Source organism: Lynx rufus, unplaced genomic scaffold (assembly GCF_022079265.1).
Source record: "Lynx rufus isolate CCGP_SWC_20201006 ecotype Redwood Valley unplaced genomic scaffold, mLynRuf1.p SCAF_2, whole genome shotgun sequence".
In the NCBI taxonomy this organism is placed as follows: Eukaryota; Metazoa; Chordata; class Mammalia; order Carnivora; family Felidae; genus Lynx; species Lynx rufus.
This window is the reverse complement of record NW_025814834.1, coordinates 93,256,436-93,276,520: the sequence shown is the minus strand read 5'-3', so window position 1 is coordinate 93,276,520 and position 20,085 is coordinate 93,256,436. Positions and strand designations below refer to the sequence as shown.

The 20,085-nt window shown below is 38.7% G+C and overlaps 1 protein-coding gene across 1 annotated transcript in view; it reads left to right on the top strand.

Annotated features, from left to right (window-relative positions):
* THSD7B (thrombospondin type 1 domain containing 7B) overlaps window positions 1-20,085 on the top strand; it is a 749,444-nt gene that overhangs the window by 365,877 nt on the left and 363,482 nt on the right. Inside the window, exon 9 of the mRNA XM_047085714.1 lies at window positions 653-768. Within this exon, the coding sequence (XP_046941670.1) occupies window positions 653-768 (116 nt within the window). The remainder of the gene's footprint in view (window positions 1-652; window positions 769-20,085) is intronic.

The following is a 20,085-nucleotide window of genomic DNA, read 5'->3' as shown; positions in this document are numbered from 1 at the left end:
AAAATGATGGAATTGAAGTGTTCTCTTGTTAATGCTAGTTAGTTTATTTGGCCTTTGCCTTCTGTCACATTTTGTTTACTCCATCTCATCACTCCACATGTTCAAAAGAGATACCTACCTATTGTTTAAATATTCTAAAATTCTTTTTATTTTCAAAATGTAAAGCAAATGTAAGTGGTTTTCAATGACTTTTGTTTCCCACTGTGTTCATATATTGCCCTGTATTTTCCTGTTCCTTTTGTAGAATATCACAGATTTGATATATTACCCTGAATAAAATGCTTTCCAAAAAAATTTATCAGATGTGTTCATTCTGAAAAGAAATCAAGTGTCACTTGAGTTGATGCTGATGGTGAGACACTTTCTTGGCATTTGTCTTTCATTGGTTTCTGGTATTGCTGTTTTCTTGGACTAGTGAAAAAGTGTTTTGGTCTCCAGGTCAAGAGAGCTGAAGTCTGCTTTGGCTCTGCCTCTGGCTGGGAGACCTTGGGAAAATAGCCTCAACTCCTTGTCTCTCTCTTCCTTGTCTATAAAAATAAAAACAGAACCTCAGTGTTTTCTGTTCTGAAATCCTATAGTTCTATTGTTTAGCATAGAACTAAACAACTTACTCTTTCCAGGAGGCACTGATGTCGTCTCTTCACATTGACAGATGTCCAGATTCCACTCGGCCAGAAACAGTGCGTCCTTGTCTTCTCCCGTGCAAAAAAGACTGTACTGTGACAGCTTTCAGTGAGTGGACGCCCTGCCCAAGGTCATGCCAACCAGGTCGGTGCATTCTGTTTCTTAGTGCTTTCCTTCCCGACCACCTGAATTGTCTTCCCCACTGCTAAATAAATGAGAGATTGTAGAATGGGAGCATCTTTCTTTTCCATTTGCATGTCCCCCTGTGAAACAAGGTTGGTAAAATTTGTAAATGAAGTCTTGGATTTCCAGATCCACCAGAACGTGGCAGGGCAAACCTATTCAGTTACTGTGTGCCAAAAATTTCACTGTAGCGCTTTGCAGAAATGCTTATCCTCTCTTAACCTTGTTGTGGTGTTTTGAACAGCCATTCAAATATCATTCCTTATAAAGCCTCAACACCATGGCAGTTTCTTTGTGGCTCTTGTGTGCTGGGGTCTGACTGTAGGCATCTTTATTAGACTATAGGGCCTTAAGCACTGTGCTTACATCACTGATAAATGTAAGTCTGTGGAAGAACAAGAGCAGATACATGAAAAGTTTTGAATAGGTACAAAAATTGGCAATATAAGATTTGTGTTTCTTTACTATAAATATTGATACTTTCATACACTTGCGTGTATTTGGATGGCAGTGATCCAGGATACTTAATACCAAAATCCTAAAAAACACACAGGAGCTCTTTGGTAGAATGACCCTCTGTCATGGAACAGGTCTTTACTCCCAGCACATTGCATTTCCCTGATGAGCTAGTCCATGTGTCGATACCAGTACTTCTAGTCCAAAAACTCCATTTCTACAGAAGACATAGAATTAATAATTTGGTTCTTATACCCATAGTCTTATACCCTAGCCTTGGTCCTCTGGATCTTACCATTGCCCCAGTAAGAAAAGGCAAATCCAAGAAAAGGAAGGATGCATAGAATCGTAACCCTGGTGCCCAGAGTAAATTGGGTTTCACACACATATCCTAGCCTTCTCTCGATAGTCATGTCTTCTCAAACAAGACAAGGCTATATTAGCCTTCTGGAAGAAGGGACAAGGAAGTACTGTATGCAGTTCTGGAAGGGGAGAACCTGACACAAAAGTTGAGAGCATTCATACCTTTCCTTGGGAAATTCCATCCCTGAACATCCCTGGAATTGTTCTTTGACTCGCAAATGTTCTTTGACTCGCAAGTCGTCATGGGAGTGATGTGAAAGAATAACCAACACAGACATAGATCTGCCAGATACTTCAAACCCACTCTTAGTGACTGGCAAAGGGATAGTGACAGCTAATGAAGATTACTATTATCAGTGTCTTATAGCGCAGCAGTGGGGAACCTGCATAAGGTTTTCATAACTGTGCCATTTCATCTTCTTAATGATATTTTGTCATGAAATTAATATAGTTGTATCCAGTGAGCTTTCTTATGGGTAGAATTACAAATAAATATTTTGAATATGAAAGATCTTTGAGAAATACAGTGGAATAATTTTATGATCTTTTAAGGGATGGAAACAACAGGTTCTTCCAGGAACTTTTGCAAACTAATTCTCCTGAATGGGGATACAAAGTAAGGGAATTGAATGAACAGGGTTTGTAGAGAAACCAGGAGAATGCCATTTCCAGACAGAGTGGGACAGAAAAGCTATGATCTCTCTGAACCATTTGAAAGGCAGCATCCAGGAGGCTGACTTTTGGCACTTTAATGGTAATGTACTTGAAAAAATGTCCAAAGGAAAAAAAAAAAAAGAGAGAAAGGTATTGGAAAAATGCAAGAAAATAAAATAATATATGATGAAGGAGTTTTATTGAGATTCAGCTGTTTCTTTTAGTTTCTTCCTCATGAGAGATTAGCATAATTCCTCTGTTAAGTGATTATAGGAAAGGAAAGACTGAATTAAAAAGAAGACCCCACTGGCAGCCAGATATTGGTGTTGGAGCTGTCAAGGTCCCCTGACAGGGAGGGAGACATATTCGTTTTGTTAAGCCAGTGCACTCTAGTGGCCAGAGAATATTTCAGAGACTGCTCTTGCATGTATTCTGCAATCAAGAAGATTCTCTGCTGCCTGAGAATCTTCTAGCACTGGCTAAGGATGGAGGCATCATAGAGCATGTGAAATAATTGCTCTTCCAGCAATTTTAAATTTACTTCAATTTCCGGAAATTCAATTAGTTATTTAAATGGTTGGCATTGTAATGAAAATAGTTCTAAGCCTCTGTGGTCCTTTTTCTGCCTCCACTTTTTCAAGCCTAGATAATTCTTTTCACAGCCTGGCAGTCAGGGGACCTAGAGGAGCAAAGATTCAATTTTCAGATTTATTCCAACTTTCCACTCCAATCCTGTTTACCCTCATGTTTAGTTTATACCTTGGGACCAATATATTATTAAATAACCATGGCTTAATTAGGAGGGACTATGTGAGGGAGGATAATATTAAAGGGAATTGTACCTCTAAACCTGTGGTTCTCAGACTTTATTGTCTCTGAATCACCTGGAAGCATTCCAAAATGCCTATTTTCAGCTCCAGAGCTAGAAATTCTGATTCATTAACTACGGGACAGTTCTCAAAAATGTGAGTTGTAAGAAGCTGCTCCTAAATGGTAATGACTCTACTTCTGATGATAAAAAACAAACAAACAAACAAACAAACAAAAACAATAGATCCATAAACAATCACCGCTTGAACTCCTGACATAATGGCCTATGTTCAGCTTCTTAAATGCATCGTGCTCTTCCCAGCTAAACAGTTGTAGAGTGTGATGGCTAAGAACACAGTTGCGGAAGCCAGATAGGCAAGACTGAGTTTCAAAGTTTGCTCTGTGATGGGAACACATTGCTTCATCTCTCTGTGCTTCAGTTTCCTCGATTGAAAAACAGGGTTAATAGTCACGCCTACATATGTGGAAATCACCTAGAGCATGATTGGGTCATGCTTCAGGATTGCCTGAAGTGTCCAACATTATTTGCTTAATGATGGCAACAGTTTTCTTATTGTTGCATGGAGTAAGCATTGGGCAAGCATTTCCTTAGTTGCCCTGAGCCTTTGCGCCTGTTATGTGTGAAGCCGACACTGTATTCAGATGCCCCTCCTGTTTTGACCCTGTGCATCCACAGGGACCTGCATTAGCAGCTTTCCCCCAGGAATGCTATTCTCATGTCCTAGATCTCCCAAATGTGTTAGGCTGTCCCCAGTTCACATCATTAAGTAGATCATCCCATGGCATCCTGCACATCCCCCTTTATGACACCCTTATCTTTCCATGTCAATATTGACCTTGCTAGAAGTCCATGAATGCCAGGACCATTTCTGTCATCTTCACTGATGGATCGTCTAAACCCAACACAGTATGGGGCATAGTTGTCAGTCAATAACTATTTTTTTGAATGGACAAATGTCCTGTAAAGAGAGAGAATGATGTGACTTTGAATCCAGGCAGGATATTCTCTGTCCTTGAGAGTGTCCTTCAAAATATACTTTGGATAATGGTGCTCTTGAATAATACTTCTCAAACTTAAATGCTCATACATATCCCCTGAGAATCTTAGTAAATACAGATTCTAATTGAGTAGACCTAGATGGGGTCTAGAATTGTACCTTAATGTAAGCTTCCAGGTAATAACTATATTTTGGTTCCAAAGCTCCAGGTCAGGGTGGGGTTCATTAGAAATTTTTGAGCAAGACAGTGACATGGTCAAAGTTGTAAAGTGAAAAGCATAGCCTAGGAACAGATCAGCAGGTGGGGACACAGGTGAGGTACTGTGTAGGGTGGAGGGAGGAGAAGTGGTTTAATCTAAACTGAGAAGTCTGGAGAAACATGGGCCAGAGCAAGTAGTGACCTTGGCTAATGAAGAAAGAGGAGCTTTTCTTTTGCAGGTGTGATTTCATATTGGGTCATCAAAGTTAAGAATAGTTTATATTCGTGGTCTCCAAATTTGGCTACACAGCGGAATCACCTAGAGATCTCTAGAATACACTTTTATTTATGTTTGGGTTCTACTTTAAGACATTATGACTTAATAGCTTTCCATATGATCAGGGAATCACTGGGTGATATGAACTTCAAACCAAATCTATTTGAAACCTCTCAGAGAGCCAAGGTGGATTCAGGGGCCTGAGTGTACCAGGAGTGATTTGCGCCTTAGCAATGGCTGAATTGTGTCAGCTTTTATTTGGTCTTGCCTGGGTTCATGAGCTAAATCCTTATGACTTCAAAGTATTCTCAAGCCATGAACGATCTCTAGCTAGTAGTCAGCCACTACTCCAGCCTTCATACTTCTCCTCACCTGAGTCTCTCCTAAAATTATTAATGATTGTCACACATTCTTCTAAGCAAATCAGATATTTGTCAAGCTGTGGCACTGTTGTGGCCTTTCTGATTTTTAAGCCCCAGTAATAAATTAGCCAAATGATCAAGAATCATCCTTTGGTACTTTCTTGCTGTTTTCTTTAATTCTTCCTTCAGTCTATAATACAAAGGACTGCCTGAAGTATCCAACGTTATTTGCTTAATGATGGCAACAGGTTTCTTATTGTAGAGGTTCTCAGCCCTGTGGAATTTTTTTTCCCCCAATGCACTGATGTCCGAGATTCATCCTAGCCCATGTTAGTCAGAATCTCTTCATGCTGAAGGGACATTGGCAATATTAAAACTCTCCTAAAGTGACTCTTAATTAGTGGGCAGGGATGAGAAACATTTAGTGCTTTATACTTTGCAACATGCCTTCACGTACATTTTAACCTGTTTTAGGAGATCATTGATAATTGTTTGTCTGGGTGTTGTTGGGAATTAATCTTGGTCACTGCTCTTATAACCATCACACTTCATGCTTTTCCTTTAAAGTCAGAAATCAATACTGATATTCCAGGATTTCTCTTAGGTTATCTTTAAATGGGTGCATTTTATATTTTAAACATTGAATTATATGAAATTTCAGATGTGTACATAAATTAATACAATGTTAATGCAAAATATTAATGATCAATAGAATGTGCGCTTGTGTTAGCATCACCAGGTGAAAACAATCACCAAATTATGGCCACTCTCATTTTCCCCATGCTACCATTGTACCCCTTTCCACCACCCCACCCATGGATTATTTTGGAATAATTCCCAAATGTGTACACCGCTTCCATAGAAGGGAAATACATAGGAGGTAAAGCTGTTAGACTGGAAGATAACATGTATAAATAGCTCTTATTATAAATTCCTAGAAACCATGGAGCTAATGATTAATTATTTTTCAGTATCAATAATTAAAGCCTGAGGGAACTCCTTTAACTTTCATCTCTAAGGGGCAAGCTGGAGAGCAGTGTTGTGGAAACAGGAAGGCCAAAGGCAAACCACTGCCGGGAATTGGTAGGAAACTTCATCTGGTGGTAGCCTTTGTTCCTGTTCAAACCCCTGGAGATAGGTCTTGAGGTTTTTTAGATTCAAAGGCAGTAATTCTTTTTAAATACCAAGGTAGTGTAGCGTAGCAATTAAGTGCATGGACTCTCAAATCCCATCTTTGCCATAGACGTCACTTTAGACTCCCTTTAAACTTGCTGTGTTTCAATTTCCTCCTTTACAAAATGAGAGAATACCTGCAGCTACTTCCTAGAGTGGTTATAGGGATTAACTGAGAACAGGACACATTAAAGAATGTCAAGTACATGGAAATGTATTATTATTATTGTTGTTATTATTATTATTAATATCTAAGTCCCTTAGGAACAGGGAACTTGTCTTTTATTATGTTGGTGTCCTGCAACATCTAGACATCCTGTGTGAGTATGATGGTGCTTGTTTCATGTCTGTGCTTTTCTTGGACAGGTTATAAAATCTAGAGGGCAGTTGTCTTCCGATTTTATTAATGAACTTGCAGTGCTTAACACCAGATCTGGCATAGGAAGGACATTCGGTAATTGTTGTTGAACGAATGAATAAATGAATTCTGCATCTTTCCCACAACTAGTTAAAATTCCTAAAGATTTTGCTTCCATTAATATGAAGCCATAGCATTAACAGATCCACGCCAATTATGGGAAAAGATATTGGTCAGTTAGAATGTCAGATAAGTAAAAAAAAATCATCTGTTCTGAATCCAGAATTTCTCCCACTCGGATGCACATGAACACCACCCTCTCCCTTCACATACACCTTTCCAGCACGCATCGTTCCATTTCTCCCTACAGGAGAAATACTTTTGTCTACCTGAGAAGTGGTGGATGGATTACTAATTTACTCCCAAATAATGAGGAGGCTTTGGCCACTAGTCCCCAAAATGGTGTTGAAGGCATCATGATGCTCTACTGACTTTCTTTAAGAAAGTGACTTAACCTAAATTTCAGTTACCACCTATGTAAATGTTTCATGTTGTCTATTTCCAAGTGTTTTTGAAATACTAAAATGAAATAAGGAGTGTATCTCACATACATGTCCCAAGCTCCAGCCTCAAAATACAGAGCATAGGTTCTTTTGTTTTTTACAGGCTCCGCTGGGGGTGACTTTCCCCCTTTGGTCTATAATTTAAAGCCTATAGATGTAGATGTAGATCAATGTAGACCAATACAGATCACTACGTTGACCTTGTACTCAATAAATATTCCTGAAAATGTAGTAGGAGGAGTGACAAACATTTGGGCTTGTGGAGATTACAGTTCTCAATCATTCATATTCCTGCCAAACTGAGTTCTGCTGGTAAAAGTCATAAAAGACACTTTCTCTCAATTCATGGGGGAAAAATAATGGATAAAATTCTCTTAAGGATTTGGAATTTTTTGCTCTCGTGTTTGTTTTTGTTTGGTTTTGTTTTGCTTTTCCTTAAAATTTGGCACCTTCTGCCTAATTCTATAAAACCCAGTATGAAGTGGATTTGACTTCGCAAAAAAAAAAAAAAAATCAGGTTTGGCTACCACATAAATTAAGAACATTCCGGGGTGCCTGGGTGGCTCAGTTGGTTAAGCATCCAACTCTTGATTTCGGTTCAAGTCACGGTCTTGTGGTTTGTGAGTTTGAGCCCCATGTCGGGCTCTTGACAGTGCAGGGCCTGCTTGGATTCTCCCTCTCTGCCTCTCTCTGCCCCTCCCCCGCTCATGTTTTCTCTCTCTCTCTCTCTCTCTCTCTCAAAAATAAACATTAAAATAAGAAAAAAAGGGGGGGAAATATTTCATCAGAGCCCCTTGACCATTTCCTAACATGGAGGAACACCACTGTGCCATAGACAACCTGCTGCTCAGAGGTTGGCACGCAGCTGGCACTACCCACCCCTCACCTTGAGAGGAAATATTAGGAAAGTGTTCTTAGTCCACACTCTTCCTCCTATCCCCAACTCCAAGCTCTTCCGCACCAGAGTTGATGTACAGCTACCGGGACCTGGAGTTCACACAATCACCAGCTGGGATTTTCCTTCACTTGCTACAGTGGCCGCAGGAGGTAGGTGTAATCATACATGACTGTAGAGGTAAGGAACCCCAGCTCAGAAATATGGAGTAATGGGTCCACGGTTACCCAATGTGCATGGCTGAGGCAGAGCCAGAGTGGAATCCAGATTTCTCAGACTCCAGCGCCTGCCTGTTTTATCTCAGAACAAGTTATTTCTCATATCAATAGGCACACTCATTTTGCTTATTTATTAGCAATTCAAGAATTTGCAGCCTGGGACTCTCAAACCTGTGACACAGGCTTGGCACATTACAGAACTATCACACATTGCTTTCACATATGCTGTTTCCTTGACAGTTTGGTGAAAAAGGAACAGCTGTTCCATTAGTCCTGCTCCAGAGAGGAGGCAACGGAATTGTCAAGGGAAGCACTCCTGGTCACCTGATCCAAACGGAGCAAAGAGCAGGTGAAGATACCCAATTTACATGAAACTTGCTACATTGCCTTGCCTGGTGAGCCCATACAGTAGTAGGCAAAAAAAGCTAGACAAGGTCTGGCTCTTATCACTAAAAGGCCAAAACATCCACATGCTTTTGCTTCATCTCACTGCCTCTTCCTGTCGAATTAATAAAAATTATAATTTATTGCTATCCATCATCCTGTTTAATTTTTATCTCAACCCTATATGGAAAGAACTGTTATTTTTCCATTTTACATATGAGAAAATAGAGGCCCAGGGATAGGACCCAAGATTGCAAAGCTAATAGAGGGCAAAACCACATGGAAGCCTAGGCTCTTACTCACTCATTCAGCAATAAACATGTGCTGAATAATCAGCGTGTTGCAGCCCTTGTGCTAGGTAGGTACTGCATGCATATATGTAGAGTGGTGAGTGAAACAGACACAGATCCATCCATTTCCATTGTGGAGGGTACAGTCTACTGGAGGAAGATGGAGCCACTGAACCCACAATTATCTAAATACGAATTGTAGTATGTGCTGGGCAGATGAGACTGTTGTGAGAGAAAGTAGTAAGGGAAATCAGATTTCCGCTCTGTCTAGAATATCTTTCTCCTTATCTCTGTTGCTTGCCAAGATCTTACCAAGGTATAAATCCTTGCCTCCTCCACAGAATTTGTCCTGATCCTTCTGCTGGAAACAACCACTCCTCCCTCGTGGGTCTCATAACCCTGTCTAACTTGCTTGCATTCTAACTATCCGTAAAGGTGTTTTGTGTTCCTCTGAAGGGATGTGAAATCTTTGAAGGCTAGAACCTTTTTCTGCCTTCATTCCCAAAAGTGCCTAAGTAATAAGCTTAAGATGGAACAGAACTCAGTAAATCCGTACAAAATAAACGGATGCCAGTTAGAAGCAACCTACTTAGGCAAAGCTAGCAAACTGCTAAGAGGAAATTGATATGCCTTTACAACTAAATTTCTTTTCTAAATGTTTCCATGGCTCACTGCAAGAACATGCACAGTGATGTTGGCAATACAAGATGTGGGACTTAGGGGCACTTGGTTAGCTCAGTCCGTTGAACATCTGAATTCAGCTCAGGACATGATCTCACAGTTCGTGAGTTCGAGCCCTGCATTGGGCTCTCTGCTGTCAGCACAGAGACTGCTTCAGATCCTCTGTCCTCCTCTCTCTCTGTCCCTCCCCTGTTTGTTCTCTCCCTCTCTCTCATTCTCTCTCTCTCAAAATAAATTAATTAAAAAAAAAAAGAAGATGGGGGACTTAGAGAATCTGATTTATCTCTGGTTTCCTGGCAAACGTGATTAAAAAGAATTCTTTATCCTTTATAATTGTTTACACATTCATTTACTAATTCACTCATTCATATGTCCATCAGTCTGTTTGTTTTTTATTATTTTTAATGAAGTTATATGAGTATCTCCTGGGAACCAAAGCCTATTCAATCGCTATTTCTTAGAAGGCATTTCCTGCTGCAACTTCCCATTCCAACAGAGGTCACCAACTGAGGCATTATGTACATAGGAAATGAAGTAAAAGGTTTCATTTTTTTTTCTTTTTAAATAAAACCCAAGGGCATAATGTTGAAACCCAAAACTGTGTTCATGTGCAGTCTTGCAGTGGCCCAGATTGGCCCAAGGGTAAAACAATAATTTGAATAGTTTCTGAAAATGTGGCCCATACACTTCCAGCTCAGAGTGACTGGAGATGCTTGTTAAAACCCTAAGAGATTCTGATTTTGAGGTCAAGCCTGGGCCCTCAAAATCTGCATTTTTAAAAAATGTTTATCTATTTATTTTGAGAGAGAGAGGGAGCATACAGCAGGGGGAGGGGGAGAGAGGGAGAGAGGGAGAGGGGGAGAGAGAGAGAGAGAGAGACAGAGACAGAGACAGAGAGAGAGAGAATCCCAAGCAGGCTCTGTGCTGTCAGCGCAGAGCCCAATACTGGGCCCAAATCTATGAACCATGAGATCACTACCTGAGCAGAAGTCAAGAGTTGGGCGCTTAACTGACTGAGCCACTCAGGTGCCCCCAAATCTACATTTTTAAATAGACTGCCTTAGTAATTCTAAGACACATTAAAGTTTGAGAACAACTGAACTATAGGATCATTTAATTTAATCATTAGCCAATGGACAATTTAAGAAATGTGTAACTTGCATCTAGTGTATAGTTCTAATTATCTGTTTTGGTTTTCAAGGATCAAAGGCTTTTAAGCTATAGTTGGTTAAAACGACTTGTTGGAAAATTATAACAAGAAATCTCACAGATAGCCAAAAATAAGGAAAAAAAAAAAACTCTCCATGGAAGTCATGGGAACTAGAAATGCCAACAAGACCTGGCACTTATCTGCAGCTTCAGGGCCAGCATGCTTCCTCCTGTCTCTGCTAATCTGTGTGCACCTACTGTCTGCCTCTTCTAATGAGCCTTCTCTGAATCTGTACACTGTCATAACTAGCAGATACAGAGCCCCAGAATGGCTGTCCCAGCCTTGACTCTACCACACTTTTTTAAGTCAAGCACCCAACGTGGACAGAAACTTCCCTTCTGGCTCTTTATTCAGGTTACCAAGAAAGAGAGTCTGATGGCCCCATTTGTGTCAGGCCCTCAGCCACTTCAGCAGCATGTGGACCAGCCTCCTCAAGTCAGGACCCATCTGAAAGGGGAAGGGGACAGTGTGCAGAAAGGTAACAGGAACTGGGTTTGGAAGTTTCCCTCTCAGATGGAGCAGTGATTATTCCCCAAAGAGACTGGCCTCTCCAGGAGGCCCAAGCTCAGCCCTTTGGGAGAGAATTCAGAACGTGACTCCTCCCCTCACTTCTGTTTCAGCAAGACTGTCTCTGTTGTTGGCTGAAATGCAAGCAGAGGCATGGTAAGACCTACCTGCCTGCTTCCAGCACAAAAGCCATCCTCTTATCACATCAGAGTTGGTTTGGGAAGAGAGTGATTTACATTAGGTAGAAATACAGAAAAGGAAAATGAAGCCCCAGGCACATAAATACAGTAGAACTGTATGTTCATGTAGACTAGAAACTTGTAGAAGAGAGAAAGCACTCACCCTGAGTGTGATCTGGGCCAGAGGTTTTACTTCAGACAAACAAAATATGTAGTCCGTGTGTACTTGAATTCTTACCAAAATGTCCAGGCTGTAGTTTCTATCAACAGTCTATTATATACAGTGTTGTATTGGTCATCTTATAAAATAAACTAACATACCAAACAAAGTCAAATAAGTAAAAGCAAACAAAAATTTTAAAATGTAGATTTGATGCATGAGGTTCTGTTCCTTACATCCTAAATCCACCCTTACTCATAACTTCTTCGTTTGCATGTAATACCTGCTATAAAGCACTATTAATCTCTCACTCAGTAGTCAAGCTACATTACCATAAACAAATCCTGTGGCTCACATGGTTATTCATAATGATTTATTGTTAGCCATGGTGGCAAAGAATCTGTGTTTCTTTGCATGTGAATGCTCTTCTTTTCAAACTGTTAAGTTCTGGCTGGTTTCTTTCTCATATCTCTAGAATTCTCTGCAGATTTTACAGTGCATCACAATATAACTTTTATTTGCCTGTAGAGGTAAATAAACTGCCTTTCAGAAACCAAGGTACCCGTTCTAATTAGGAGTTTATTCTTAGATTTTTCAGTATGCTTCCTATGAGGAAATAGAATAAATTAGTTTTGATTTCGGTTGGGTGTTACTTTAAGTTTATTAAATAATTTTCTACAAGTAAAAAAAATACATTAATTATTTTTCACTTCCTTGGCTTTGATCCTATTTTAGTATGATTCTAAATTAGAGTGTGGTTTAAGGAGGCTTTTGACTCATTGGATTAGCTAACATGATGTTAGATTTATAAACTATTTAATTTGTCTTACTATAACAAACCTGAAAGTTAAAGGTAGAACTAAATGTTGGGATCTTAATATGTCAGTTAGGAACTCCAGGTTTTATAAGAACATCAAATGATTTTGTATGGTAACAAATGAAGAAGATATTAAATTCATGCTCAAAATGAAATAGATTGCTTATGATTTAGATGAACAACTTTTAAGTGTTCCTTAATAGAAAAAATCATCACTGAATATTCTGCTACTCTCTTAAAATTCCTTCAAAATTAAGTTGCTACATGGAGATAGTTCAGATAGACTATCTACTGAATGGCATGTTTTCAGTGATAAGGAGTAAAGTATCCCCAAATAAGTATTCTAGGAATGATAGATTCTTTGCCATTTGAGGTATTTTCAAGTTAAATTTAATTTGCTGATTCCTAAAATATGCTTATAACAACTTTATTTAGAAGTCTTACAAATGATAACTAAAGAAGGCCACATATACAATGACAGGTTCTGTGGGAAGTGTGCTCATTTCTAACTTGAGCCAACAATATCCTCTTCTGCTGCTGGATGACCACATGCTTTTTGAACTGATATTTGATTATATTCAGTTTAGCACTTAATTATATTCTCTCTTGAGCTTCTCTCTAATTTGTTCATGTGTAGTGGAAAGAATCTAACATGTGTATGGTGCACCCCTGGCATTGCTCCTTAGCTGTGTGCTAATTTTAACTAAAATTTAGTAAACCTTTCTGAAACTCTATATGTTCATCTGTAACATAAATATAACATGTAGTGTCTATAAGACAATTTACTTCCTAGGGTTTTCTTATCCTACATGAAGAGGCTGGCTCAGCAGTAGTTGCTCTGTATGTGTTAATTCCCTACTTGCCCTCCATTTTGTATTTCATCATCCCTGAGTAAGTTGTAGGATCCATGAGTACTCAGGCTCAAGCTATAAAGTTATTAATTTTATAAACAGAAGATAGAAATATATTAAATGTATGTTTTGAGTGAAAATGAGAGAAAGCAAGAAAGAGACTTTCTTCTAGAAGGGAAATAATAGAAGTTTATTAAACATATGTTGTTACACTGCATGGAACATGAAATACCATTATACGTGATCAACAGGCTCATGTATGATTTTGGAATTTAAGGAAGTCTGCCTTTTCCCCACCCACTTTTTTCCCCCCATCCAAATTTGGAAACAATGGAGAATTATTCCAAGTAGAGGGGGATCAAAATATCAGCTGATTCTCAACCCTGTAATTAGACAGGCTTAACCCTCTGGTCACAGACCATGTTGGACTACTAAAAATTTTAATGACCATGCCCCAGAAAAGAGCAGAATATGTGCATTCTATGAACAGATACATCCCAAAGAACAAGAAGGAGAATGAAAGAAAGGTGATGTATGTCCACTTCCATCTCCCAAAATAACATGATTTAGATGGCCCTTATCCTTACCAAAGAAGACACAATGGGGGAAGGGGAGAAAGTCCTGAGACAAAGAAGACTGTAGAAGTAGATCTCCCTTCACATAGAAGGAATCATCTGAAGGGCTCTACCCTCACAGACTTACAAAGCTAGGCAGCTTTGTAAACTTCTGTTCTACCTTTCACTGCTTTCTTTACTTTCCTCTTAGCTATGCTGGCCTCCCTTCTGACCAAGTTTGTTGTCTCTTATTCAGACTTACACTTGCTGCCCCTTCTTCCTAAAATGCTCTTCTCTCACCTTGGCATGGGTGCCATTTCCTCAACATTTGTTTTCAGTTTAAATATCATGTCTTGGTGAACCCTTCTCTGAGAACCTTATTAGAAATTCTCCTCTTCCCATTCTCTTTCTTACTCACTATTTCATGTTATTTTTATTCATAGTGCTTAACCATTCTCCCAATTAGAAAGTAAGCTCCATGTCGTGTTCACTGCTTCAACACGTTGGATAGTGGCTGCCACAGAGTTAAGTGCCGACATAGTAATTAAATGAATGATAACAAATGAATGTATCATTAATTCAGCAAACTTTTTGTAGGGTTTACTATATACCAAGCTTTATGCCAGTTGCTAGTAACATTAAGATTAATGAGATGAGGTTACTTTATTCAAGGGGCTTTTTTTTATACGAAATTAGAGTACGTAAACATATTTTTCCTCTAACAAGAATGAGCACAGAGTGTTAACAGCCAGAAAGGAGGGTGTCTTACTCTAGCTAAGTGGTCCAATAATGTAATATTTGGTAGATTAGGAGTTTCCACATAAACATGGAATACAAGTACCTTAAATATAGAAGAGAGGGTGTATGTATGGAGGCTTGGCAGCTTGAGAGGACATGTTAATGAAATGAATTATAGGCAGCTAGTGATGCTTGGGATGCATAATGCATAGGGAGGGATGATAAGAAATAGGGTTAGAGAGATATGCAGGAGCCAGTTTATGAAAAGATTTATGCCATTCTAAGAAGTTTGGACATTATCTGGAATTCTAATAGATGCTTTAAATTTTAAGCATAGGTGTGATAAAATCAGATTTGTGTGTTAGAAAAAAAATAATACAGAAAATAATGAGGTTAGACACCATTGTAAACCAGTGGGAAAATTATGAGGCCATTCAATTATCTGGGCAAGAAATGAGGAGGATCTGTTTTCTTGAATTAAAAAAAATGTGAATTGTAGGTAAGTGTATAAATTACCATAACTCAACAGTATTTAATAGCATGTCTTTATGACCCAGTGTGTACTGAGTTCTTTGCCCATCCTGTGGAGTTCACATAACTGGATGATTATGCAAACCCTCTCTCCTGCTCAAGGAATTTAAATGCTAAGAGAGAAGCAAAAACAGTAAGTAACTGTCAGAACTCCAGGACAGAACACATCCTTCCTAGTCCCCTCTCTGTGTCTATACTTCCAAGGAGTAAGATAAGCCCAAAAGAGAGGATCTCATTAATTCTCCACATTGCCACTGTTTTTATCAGGACCAGCACCATCATTTGTAGGGCCCAATGTAAAATGAAAATGTGGGATGCCTTGTTCAAAGATTATTAAATATTTCAAGACAGTTGTAGCAGAGCTTTAAACTAAGAGCACTGTTGAGCCTGAGGCCCTATGAACTGGCTAGTCTTGGTCCTTATTGACTTTCTGTAGGGGCCAGGCTCCTAACTGGATAGAGCTTTTATTCCTGTGAACAGTTGCCACTATTGGATTTCAGTTTCATTGGACTGCAATTCTTCTTGCACTCGGCTGAGAATATTTAGGGGTCGGAAGCAGAGGATAGCAAAGCAGAGCAGTAAGAACACATACTTTGGATGCAGACTTCTTGGGTTTCAGGTCCTGTTTATTACTTACTGACATCTTGGACAAGATACAAAACCTCTCTGCTCCTCCATTCTCTGGCCTCCAAAATGGAAATAACAAGAGTAACTGTGTTTTAGGATTGTCGTGAGGATTGAGTTGATTTATGTAGAGCACTTGGCAAATGAATGAAGCATGGCAAGTGCTTGGATTGTTTTTCTTATTGTTTTGAAGGTTATATTCTGGATAATAAACCTTGTGTGCTTCCACATAATGCAGATCTTACCATTCAGAGTGAGGTTTGTCATTCAGAGTGAGGTTTGTCATTCAGTGAACAGAAATGCTTAATATTAACATGATTGAATTTATCAATTACTTACTGTATGATTTTCCTCTTTTGTTTTTTAAGATTTTTTTCCTATCCCAAAGACATAAAGATACCTGTGTTTTTCTCCAGAAGCTTTTATATGTAAGCCTTAAATAATTCATTTTCATCTATGATATTAGATAGGGATTATTTTTCTTTGTGGAAACACTGACCTCCCTCCTCTCCCAACTCCAGTGTACCCAATGAAGAAAGCCAGTCTGGACCTCCTTGCTCTCTCTGGAATTTGACTCTGTTTTGTCTTTGTACATAGCATTCGCTTTGCATAAATTTCTCTTCTCCTAGGTATTATATAGATGACCACCTAGGTATTTCATGTTCTTGCTCAAATATCCCTTTCTCACTGAGGCTTTGAAGTTTAAAATTACAACTTTCCCTCTCCTTAACACATACACACACACACACACACACACACACACATTCCTTAGAACTTCCTGCTATATTTGTGTGTGTGTGTGTGTGTGTGTTTTGCATGGTATTTAATTGCCTTATGAAATAGTAAATATTGACTTATCTTTGCAATTTGTCCTTCTGCTTCCACTAGAATGTAAGGTCCAAGAGGTAATATTTCTTTTTTTTGTTTTGTTTTATTTTCAATTTCAAGAATGGCATCTCCTCCTTAGATAACCTCAATATTCTTTTTCCAGAACAATCCCGAACACATGATAAACAGTTATTATTTTAGATTTTCTTCTTCAGATATAATAGTGCTGAATAGCTCCAGCTCTACACATTTATTAATAAAGAGGCATCTGGTTAGGAAAACTCTGGGTGACTTCTTTCTTTTTTTTCCTGTTCTTTCTAGAGTTAAGGTCAGGACAAGAAAGCAACCCCACTCTTTCTGTCTGTCAGAGTAGGTTTTTTTCACTATCCACACACGAAGGGAATTCTAGTTTTATGTGTGTATCGTTGGGATAGTCTCTGACCAAACATCACTCTGTGCTCTGGCCACACAGTTTTTGTCTCCTCTTTCTTGATTTACCGATCTATTAAAAGCCGTGTTCTCACTGCCAACAGTGGAGAAATTTCATCAAGGACCAGTGCTCCAAACTTTCTTTTACTTGCCTGTCTTTTTGTACCTGCATTTATAATCTGTTTTTGAAAATATTTCAAAGGGAATTCCAAAGAAAACAAGAAGAAAAAGGGGAGGAGCCTATAGGACATGTCAACCAATTATAATTCAGTTGACAGGAACCGAATTATAACCCAATGACAGTTATATATTTATTAGTATTTTAGGAGAATTGGTATTGCTATTTCTATGTATGGTAGTATTTGAAACATGTGGTCATGTTTCAAAAAGAGCCCTTATCTTTTATAAATCTATTCTGAAATATTTACAGTTGTAATTTTATGATGCCTGAATATTAGAAATAATTCAGGTGGTCATGAATGGGTAGGGGTATAGATTTTACAAAGCATGGCCAGATGATTGTTGAAGCTGATGGATAGATATATTGAGTTCATTTGATATCACATTCCATTACCTGATTATTCTTCTTCAAAGCCCCAAATAAGTTATTCTAATTATTTCCCTTTGAAGTACCAGAAAATAAGTATTTTCCCAAGTTTACAGACCTGACATTCCAGACTCACCAATTCTAAAAAGTCATGTTACTACATCAACACCAAGCCAAAAAAGGAATTTCAAAAACCAGAGGCTTTATGTTGCTGCTGCAAATTAATGAAGACAAGAAGACAGGAAATAACACACACCTCATGCATAAAAGGGATAATTAAGAGTCTTTGTCTTCATTGTGATAAAATTTATAGTTAAAAGTGAAAAACCTTATTTTAATTGGGTTATCTTTACTGAGCTATTTTTCATTACCTTGTCTTACTACTACCACCAAAACAAAAACTTTAATATCACAATCAATATTAATATCTAAATGATCCCACATACCTTAAATTCACGTAAACCATTTTCTTACATGTAGACGCATCCTGGGGCATTGCAAAAAGTTGCAGAAACCAGGATTCATGTGGTTGAGCCATAGTGAATGGTGGTGCATTTTGAGAACGGCAGGTAGATGGCCCCGGGGATACACTTCACTCTCCTGTAAGAACAGAGGATCTAAGGGTCTGAAGTTGCTAGCTGTGCATCCCTGAGTTGTGACCTCACTGTGCTGTGACACATAAACTTGATCTAGAAGTTCTTCTGTCCCCTAGATGTCAACAATATTGGGCATGAATAGAATCCTTTTATGCTCATGAGGGCATAAAGCATTAATAAGTTTAGAGTAATATAGATTTTTTAAAAAAAAGAGTTGCTTTGAATATATGGTTCGGTATTCATGCCTACTAATGACTGTGTCTTGAATTTATATCTTAGATGACATCTGTGTCCCCCCAAACCTGTCTGCATACAGTGCAGTGTGGTGTTGCAGAGAATTTCACTCTTAAGGCTGATGGAGTGCAATGCGTTAGGGAGCCCTGTAGCAAGAAGCCACTAGACATTTCTTCTGCTAAAATGAAAAGGGGTCTGAATGGAGGGAAAATAAATCCCTGTCATTTCAGCATGGGTTGGCAAGAAGAAAAGACAAGTGTAAATTGTCATTATAAATAGTGTTGTTAACCCTCCTCATTTATAGTACACATTTCCAATTATACCCATTATGATGTACTTAGCTAGAGGGCAGGTTGCATTTTTTAAATGTGTTGAGAGCATTAATGATTTAGCTAGTGCTCATTTGTTTTCTATTGCTTGGTTAAGCATGCTGCATTGTCTTTTTCCTGTTTTACATATTGGATGAAAAAGAGATGCTAGCTTTAAATGTGCTAAATTAGTGGTTCTTTGCCCTAGAGATTTTTTAAACATACCAATGCTTGGGCAGTACCCACCAGAGATTTTGATTTAAATGGTTTGGGTTGGGGGAGTCATTAGGAGTCTGTAAAAGTGTCCCTTGAGGTTTTAATATGTAGCCAGGATTAAGGACCACATGGGTTGAGGAGAAAGCAAGATCAGCTGTGGATAACTTCATTTATCATATTTAGAGAAAGGAAGGACCAGACTCAAAGGTGGTCACTATTTGATAAGGTTAGCTTTACAGATTGCAGATATTCTAAGAGCAGCAGTGGTTGAGGATAGAAGTAGAGGAAATTGGAGATAGTCTCTAGAAATTAGAACTATTGCATAGGCTTTAGAGAGTGTATGGTAACTACTGTAGAGAGGACATGTTTGTTTGCTTCGACTGTCATCCTAGATAGTTTCTGTAGATATGAACACAAGTTGCTTCAGCTGAAACTGAGGGCTTGCATATAAGGAATTTTAAGTGGATACACACACACACACACACACACACACACACACACACACTACATTACATTTAAATCCAATTTAATTAGACATTCGTAACAGCTGTCCTGTGAGATGGCTCAACAGTATTCCCCACATAGGATAAGCAAGAAAATTGAAGCTCTGAAAGGTGAAGTGCATTGCCCAAGGTCATATAGCAATTCAGTAATGAGCTGGGATTAGAAACCAGAGCCCTGGAGGTCCTGTCTGTTGCCAGAGCCATTGAATGTGGCCTCTGTTGCAAAGTGAATGATGATTATGAACATTTAAGAATATACAGTACATTTTTACCAGGCAACATTTTAAAATGAAAGATGTATATGGATATCCTGGAGCTTATTTTCAACAGTCCTGGAAAGTTTGGCAGAAAAGCTTTGCAATTTTGTTTAATTTCACCGGTATATAGATAGGCTCAGTGTTCATGTTGAAGTACTTGGAGGTCCAGGCTAGGAGGGAATTTTGGGGGGTGGGAAACACTCTTGATGTATCTGTTCTCTATATGGAACACCAAGATGAATAGGCAAGAAGTGTAGGAAAACTCTCTACTCATAGTTCTAGGGCATTACAATGTTCATTGTTTAAGCCCGCCATTTCTCCTTGAACAAAGAGAGACATACTGGCTTGATGGGCTTTGGATAGTAAATACAAAGTTTATATTATCATTTCTGAATCCTTATAAAACTGTGCAGAACTTCTACATTATTATCCATCCATCAAGTTTCACTTCAGCTTCACTGGGGAGATTTAATAATGCATGTATATA